The sequence below is a fragment of the Carassius carassius genome, chromosome 13, assembly GCF_963082965.1.
Source record: "Carassius carassius chromosome 13, fCarCar2.1, whole genome shotgun sequence".
In the NCBI taxonomy this organism is placed as follows: Eukaryota; Metazoa; Chordata; class Actinopteri; order Cypriniformes; family Cyprinidae; genus Carassius; species Carassius carassius.
Window position 1 is genome coordinate 23559442 of NC_081767.1, and position 8654 is coordinate 23568095.

The following is an 8654-nucleotide window of genomic DNA, read 5'->3' on the forward strand; positions in this document are numbered from 1 at the left end:
TCCGTTTATAATAAAATAAATCAGAGCAGTCAGACTCCTCTAAACCTCATCCGGTAATTTCTCTTAATTATTTTTAAGGCACTACTATATATTATATATATTATATTATATAAACAAAACCACTGAAAGGATTCAGAAAAGCCTTTCTTTATTGTCTTAAAAAGGATGAAATTAGGTCAATTTAAATTCCACCATATTACCGATGAAAAGTCTTCTCGCTCTCGAGACCGCGCCTTTTCCACGGAGATCACGAGAAGAATCCGGTTTTCCTAATAGCCTAATCTTGGTTCCCATTGGTAGAAAAACTGACATATTAATTATTTCACATAAACTGTAGATCAAAGATAGAGGAAATTCTGTGCGACAATTGAACAGTTCGTGGAAAGTTCAAAAGAATGTGATAATCCAATCTCAATGCACATCATCAAGAGCAGGACATGTTTGTTGAGAAGACAGATTAAATTAAGCCTTATTTTCTAAGAAAAGATCATTTCGAAAAATGTTATTTTAAAATAAAATATATATTTTCATTATTATTGTTTATTATGTACCAAATAGCCTAATGATAAAAAAAAGCAAAAAGTGCTGGGTCTCGGGAGGATATGAATAGACATTTCACGTTGGACCACATTCTACTCTTTCGCTGCTTTGGATATAAGCCAAACCTGTGGCGGGTGTCAAGCTAGCCTGAACAGATACTTTCAGACATCTAATTTCTTCACCTCATTCCTGAGGCAGGGCTGCGCCCACCCCTTGTGTAAGCAATTTAAACCTGATAGGAGATCATCAGCTATCTGCAGCCGCTTCAGACCGAGGAAGAGCATCAGGCTGTGTCTGCAGCGCTACACATCACACTCCACGATGCTTTGAATCACTTGGGTCACGTCACTTCAGAGATTTTTAATCTGGGAGAGTAAATAACCAAACTGCTCGGACCGCTTCAGCACTCGATGCACTCTGTTTCAGTTATTTGTTGTCAAACCGAAGACAATTGCCTCAACGAATGAGTGTATCAATACAAAATTTGTAATATGAACTTTTTGCCAAATGGAATATGTTTTTATCTGTCCGTGGCAGTTTGCTGGTTCACATCAAGGGTCGACGCATCGTGGTGGTGGGTACAGTTTTTTTTTTTTTTTTTTCAATTTTACTAATGCTTTCAGATTAACAATGAATTCAAATTATGTTTTAGACTACGATTATGACCGAAAAGTAAATCATTGGTTTGGAGTTATCGAAAAACTTTGTGAAATATTTTTTTTCTTCCATAAAAATCTAAGATGTGAGGATTTTGATTTTATAGAGAGAGAGAGAGAGAGAGAGAGTGTGTGAGAGAGAGAGGCCTAAATAGCCTACTCTCTCTCTCTCACAAACACACACACACACACACATGATAGATAGATAATTATTTTATGTACTTATTTATTTATTTATTTATTTATTTTGAATGTGCAGAGCACACGGTTGGGTGTTAAAACATGATGACTTCAAGAGATTCCCATCGCTCATTCCCTGTGCTTTCATCTTTTATGCAGGTACATGGGCACTCTTGGATCGCAAGTGATGTGCGACAACATCCCGGGCTTAATTAACAAACAACGCCAGTTGTGCCGCCAGCATCCCAAGGTGATGCAGGCTATTGGAGCTGGAATTAAAAACTGGATCGGAGAATGTCAGCACCAGTTCAGAAACCACCGATGGAATTGCAATACCATGGCGCGCGAGCACAATCTTTTTGGAAGACTTCTGCATCGAAGTGAGTAAGGCTTAAGTGTATTGTTTCAAGTCAAACGGCTGTTTGCACACACAGAATGTTCTCTGCGCTCAACCTGCAGTGCAATTCTTATCTGATATTAGATCATATTACAGACAGTCAAACTTGAACTAGGTTCATACTACACTGTGTATGTATTGATGAAATTTGATTTTTACAAAACATTTTCAGAACATATAACCTAGTACTGATCTATCTATCTATCTATCTATCTATCTATCTATCTATCTATCTATCTATCTATCTATCTTTCTATCTATCTATCTATCTATCTATCTATCTATCTATCTATCTATCTATCTATCTATCTATCTATCTATCTATCTATCTATCTATATCTATCTACAATGATTTATTTACAAATAATAAGAATCCTTATTACCCCTTTCTTTTATTTGTAATTTAGTTTTTGCCAATTTCTATACAGTTGTGCAACCTCGAAAATCTAACATTTGGACTGTGATTTTAAGCCCAATACGAAATATCAAAATGATTTAAAATCAGAAATGTTCATCATAGAAAATATGTATTCTAGTCATAGCTTTTCAGTAACTAAAATACAGATTAAAAAAAAATGTCACGTCATTGACCCATAAAAACTCAATATTGTCTACTCAAGATGTCTAGATGTAATCTGAATCAGTAAGTCACAATAGTGTCACTTAGCACGCAAGTGTATCCTTTACGTTTCATTGTGTTCCAGATTTATATCAGTTTAGAGTAGAAAGGCTAGGTTATTGTGTCTGGTGAGTTCATTCAGAACTGTTCAGCAGCTTGATGCTTTAACTAGGTGTAATTGCCTGTTTTGATACTTTAGGTTTGCAACAGTAAGCGTCTCTCGCTCTGTTTTCTCATCTCATGTAAAATCATATTAATTGGAAGATCCACAAAGGAACTCTTGTGTCCCAGGCCTCTAAGCTGCTCTGCACATTGAAGTTAGGTTAAACCTCTGACTTTAATCTTCTTGCTTTAAGGTATTCAGACCTCCCAGAAAGACCCATACTTCTCTGTGACAGTGTGAGAATCTACTTATTGTCAATGTCAGCTTACTAATTTAAAACAATTGCAGGGATTTCATAACGGGCATGTGTGTGTGTGTGTATTTTCTATTAATTTTAAATAATAAGCAACTCCTCAACAATTTTTTAAAATTTCTTAACTAAGCTAAACACTGTTCCTTCTTTCTTTTTCTCAGGCAGTCGTGAGGCTGCCTTTGTCTATGCCATCTCATCAGCTGGTATGGTCTACACTTTGACCAGGGCGTGCAGTCAGGGGGAACTAGAAAACTGCTCTTGCGACCCTGGAAAAAAGGGCTCATCCCGTGATGCCAAGGGAGCTTTCGACTGGGGTGGGTGCAGTGATCATGTTGACCACGCGATCAAGTTCACTCAGGTGTTCATTGACGCCAAGGAGAGGAAGGAGAGAGATGCACGGGCGCTCATGAACTTGCACAACAACCGTGCAGGGAGGAAGGTAACAATACAAACAACTGTTGATACATATTGAGAAATGAAATCTTGACAAATGATGGCTCATGCAATCATATAGACTAGTCAGAGGTTTACTCTAGATACTGTCTACTTTTTCATTCACAGGCGGTAAAACGCTTTATGAACCTAGAGTGTAAGTGTCATGGTGTCAGTGGCTCATGCAATGTACGTACCTGCTGGTTAGCCATGGCAGACTTCAGGCAGACTGGTGACTATCTCCGCAAAAAGTACAACAATGCCATTCAGGTGGTGATGAACCAGTATGGAACAGGCTTCACCAGTGCCTACAGGATGTTTAAGAGGCCTACCAAAAATGACCTTGTCTACTTTGAGGACTCACCTGACTACTGTATATGGGACCATGAGTCTGGTAAGTGTGCTGAGGGAAACCTTAACCTTAAAAGGGTAATTAGATATTTCTAGATATTTTAAAGAATTTGTTTATCCATTCACGTGGTCCAAAAAATAAATGTTAAATGGGCTCAGGGAAACCTTAACCTTAAAAAGGTAATTCACCCAAAATGTATGACTTTCTTTCTTCTGTGAAACACAGCAGCAGCTATTTTGAAGAATGTTTCACTGTACTTTTTTCCTGTAATCCAAAACAACACTGAACCCCACTGACTTTCCAAATATCGTCTTTTTGTGTTCTGCATCATAAAGAAAGGCATACAGGTTTGGAACGAGACATTAAGCTGAGTAAATGATAACAGAATAGTGATCTATTCTTTTCTTAGCATTACCTCAAGAGGTGAATTAAGTTAATAAATCAAATCTATAGAACTCCATCATGTTTCATAACCCACTGTTTGTGTTCCCTTCCTCCAAGACTCCCACTCTGCTGGCATTAGTCTTTGCCCCCAAACACAGTTGTAATCAGAGGATGTGAGCTATTTAGCTGGTTATTACATACACAATAGTCATAACCCAATCCTGTAACCTGAATGCTGGTTAAGATTCCCTCCCTAAGGCAGAGGTTTATCTCTTTTTTACCGTTCTGTGTGTGTGTACGTACTGAATAACACCAGGTGTACTTATGTGGGAAGCAGTAAGGAGGGGGTCCTGTCAGACTGCAGATGATCCCTGCTATCAGGTGACGCTGTGTTTAGGCACATTACCACAGTTTTGTGGGCAGAACGGGAGCTGAAATATAATCCCTTCGCGCAAATGCTATAAATCACTGCCTTCTATGGCGGCAGCTCTATATTTTCTGCCTAAAACTGGCAGGAATATTTAGAGAGGTAGGTCATGTCTCTTTTAAGTGCCTTGAGGTTTCAAACCCACTTTAGGTATTTATTATTTATTGTGTGTCAGTATAACTGCTCATTTATAAGCATGTACATTTAGAATCTTTAGATCTTACAAGTCAAAGGGCTTGTTCATCCAAAAATGAAAACTGTCATGTCGTTCCCAAACCTGTATGTCTTTTTTCTTCTGGAGAATACAAAAATACAGTGGACGTCAATGGGGTCCAAAACAACACTGGGCCACACTGACATCTGTTGTATGGGGAAACGATATACATTTAAAGGACTAGTTCATCCAAAAATGAAAATGTCATGTTATTCCAAACCTATATGAGTTTTTTTTCTTCTGTGGAATACAAAAACACAAAAGAAAGTCAAGCCAAAACAACACTGGACTTTATTGACTCATTATATGGACAAAAAACATTTAACCTCTGTCCCACATTACATACTCTCCAAGTTGGTACTTCGTTTTAATAAGTAATTACTTTGCAAAAGTTAAAAAAAGTATGTTCTATATACTGTAGTTTGAATGCGTGTAATATATCTATATGAATGACATGCATCCTTTGTATTTTCATTGTCATGTAAACTTACCAGCTTTATGCGTTTCACTTCACTGTCATTCACCAATCCTCTCATGTTGGCCTCATGGGATAAAGTGTGCATAAGATGTAATTAATCATCTGGGTATTTTATAAATAGTGTGAATTTGGAAATACTACTCTTTTCACATACTGTTCTTCATCTAATATATATTAGGAAGTAAGCGATTTCGGATGCAGCCTGAAAAAAAAGTCTTATAGTTTTGAAATGACATGACTGACCTTTCATTTTTGCGTTAACAATTCCTTTACTGTATGGCACATCATGTTTATTAATGGTAATGTTTTTAGATCTGGTCTATTTTTTTCTCATTAGCTCAGAAGGAACGTTTAAAAAAATGAGACCACCACATTATAGTGCATGTTGACCTCTCTAGTGTGGTGGTTTGTGAGAAACTCTCTTGGCCAGGCAGTGTGTTTGATGTCAGTTTTAGGAGACAAAGACTATACCTCCACTGCATAAGTGTGAAATCAATTTCTAGCTCTCACCATGGTCACACATGCTAAACTCATCTTTTGGCACCCCCTCATCTTAATTTAATAAGCAGATGCATGCTCAGGTAAAGGCTGCCCATGATGTAAACGATATGAGCCCAGCATACCAGCTTGATGAACTGCTGCTGGGAGGAGTGGCCATGTCATGCCCAGACACATGCCTGCCTACTTGCAATTGAGTTCAATAGACCAGCGGTGACATACCAATGCTGGCGCTACTGGTAGACTGAAGAGTTTTGCAGTCCTGGACTTTTCTGTAAGATTGTTCTTACCTTAAAATCTTAGACTAAACAACTTTATATAGGATAAACCTCAAGAAACAAACGTGGTTGTTTGTACAGTGCTAAGTGTTGATTGGCATTGAAGGGATCTTTATAAAAAAGGCTGCAGATTGTCATTCGGAAGGAGCAAAGCAAGGGTTTATACAAGGTCTTTAGCTATTTCTGTATCAGCAACAATCAGCAACGTGTCAGCCTCATAGAGGGATGGGTTGTTGAGATTAGAGCTGATGAAATGAGTACGTGATGAAGACCCAGAGCAATGCTTGATAGCTTCTATCATCAGTCCCTCATCTGACCAAGGACCAAGCGGTCATCCTTTTACATAGTGCCGACAAACCCAGACTCTTCAAGACAGTGCTGTCTGGACACTATCAGACATCTGCCAGGCACTACACATGACTATTCAGTCCAGGTCTGCTAGTTTCAGGAATATGTTCAATTATTCACTACATTAATAGATTGCAACAGTGAAAATGTATTTATAAATATATGAAAGTATGTGTACGACTCCTTTTAATTCCTAGACTTGGCTATTTGAGGCCAGTAGTACTGTATTTTTCGGACTATAAGTCGCACCTGAGTATAAGTCGCATCAGTCCAAAAATACGTCATGATGAAGAAAAAAACATTTATAAGTCGCACTGGACTATAAGTTGCATTTATTTAGAACCAAGAACCAAGAGGAAACATTACCGTCTACAGCCGCGAGAGGGTGCTATATGTGTTCAGTGTAGACTACAGGAGCACTGAGCAACATTAGAGCGCCCTCTCGCGGCTGTAGATGGTAATGTTTTCTCTTAGTTCATTTCTCTGGGTTCATGTAAAATTAATTTTGATAAATAAGTCGCACCTGACTATAAGTCGCAGGACCAGCCAAACTAAGAAAAAAAGTGCGATTTATAGTCCGGAAAATACGGTAATAATTTTTACCCATCCTGCAAATGTTTTTACCTTTTACTTATTATAAAAAAAAATTATAAATGTATATTTGCAGCAATGCATTCAAATATATATATGAACAAATTATATGATTTTTTTGTATGATATGAATATGATTAATTTTCAATTATTTTATATATGCATGTATAGATAGATAGTACAATTTAATAAAACATTTTTTATTTAATAAAACAAAAAATATATGAAAATAGATAGATTTTAATTGGATTTAAAATACAAAATAATGTATTACATTGAAATTATTTGACAATAATTGTTTTTAATTTTCACATAAAATTTTATTAAATTTTATATTGCATATTAATTATATATAATGTTACACAAAGTTGTGTACATGGTCTTAATATTTTTTTTTTTTTAAGTTCTGAACAAGTTACACAATTTTGCCTTTCAAGTAAATTTGTCTTGTGTATATTTCATATATTGCATGAAAATGCTGACAAAAAGACTAAAAATTGTACCTTTTTTTTTTTTTTTTGCGACCGCGTGTTTGTAAAGTCTGGGAGAAAAACAGTGTTGCACTTTTCAGATTTTTTCCTTCATGATTTTTGTTAGTTTGTACAAAAACTGTTTTTTGCTTTACAAATGAACACTTTTCAAAAAGCTGGAAATTATACAGCTATAATGCAACTATAAACTCAAACATTTTTGCTGGAAAATGATTGATATATGATGTGAAACATTGTTGACCGGGCTGTAGTTTTCAACAAATTTTTACTGATGCTTTTGTGATAATTACATATAAAAAGTCATTTTTGCAATTTTAACCAAAGCTTCTCATGTTGCTTATGTAGCTCATGTATCTTATGACTTACTTTGTCTTTAGGTTACTTTAGGTCATTTAGTGTACTTCATCAGTGCCCAGGGGCATAAACACATTGTTATTTGAGCGAGGATCTATACCATTTTTGATGTAGCTGTTCATGATTTAGCTCACTAAAACCTATGATGTCTCATTTAAATTTGTGCTTTATTTCAGGTTCTGTAGGTACTGGTGGGAGAGTGTGCAACCGCACGTCCCGTGGGGCTGACAGCTGTGAGGTCATGTGTTGTGGGCGGGGCTACGACACATCACGCGTGAGCCGCACCACCAAATGTGAGTGCAGGTTCCAGTGGTGTTGTGCTGTTCACTGCAGGGACTGCCAAGAGGAGGTAGATGTGCATACCTGCAAAACCCAGTCATGACCCCACGACTCCTGCACTTCAGTTACCATACAGAGAAAAAGATCCCATCTCAAACCTTTGACTTTTCACATTGCTTCTCTGTGGCAAATTAGATAAAAGTCTGTTCAGCAACTTAAAATCTATTCAGATTTGTTGTATCACAACTTTGTGAAGTCTTAAGTAGTTTTACCATCTTTACTTACTGTTTTTCCCCATCATAACACACATATTTATTACAGCTTTGGAGCATAGGAATGCTTATCTTTAATGTATTTCATATTTTGAAATGTAAATACGAACTGTGTAATTTAAAATAAAACATACTTGTATGTTATGTTTGATAGTTGTCTGTAAAAGTTTGTTGTTCTAAAGTTTAGAAACTATATTTGTTAGATGTTTGACATGTTAACTAATATTTTTTTTCATATTTCTGTTGTACAAACAATAAGTAGACTGAGTAAAGATCATTATTTTGGACACTTTTAACACTTTTTGTATCTGAAGGATATTCAGTCAGTATAAAGCCAAGTAAAACTTTTCCTATCCGATTCATTCTTTAGTGGCTCCAAATAAGACCCAGATTATATTAGACATATTATTATTATTATGCAAATTTTTTGAACCATGAACAATGAACC

General features: G+C 36.4%; 1 protein-coding gene across 1 annotated transcript; it reads left to right on the top strand.

Annotated features, from left to right (window-relative positions):
* The first annotated feature begins 151 nt into the window (after positions 1–151).
* On the top strand, positions 152–8037 carry LOC132156140 (protein Wnt-2). The gene is made up of 5 exons (XM_059565017.1): positions 152–1114; positions 1536–1756; positions 2970–3247; positions 3370–3634; positions 7832–8037. Exons 1-5 carry the CDS (start codon positions 1032–1034, stop codon positions 8035–8037), a joined length of 1053 nt encoding a protein of 350 aa, XP_059421000.1. The 5' UTR covers positions 152–1031.
* Positions 8038–8654: the final 617 nt, after the last annotated feature.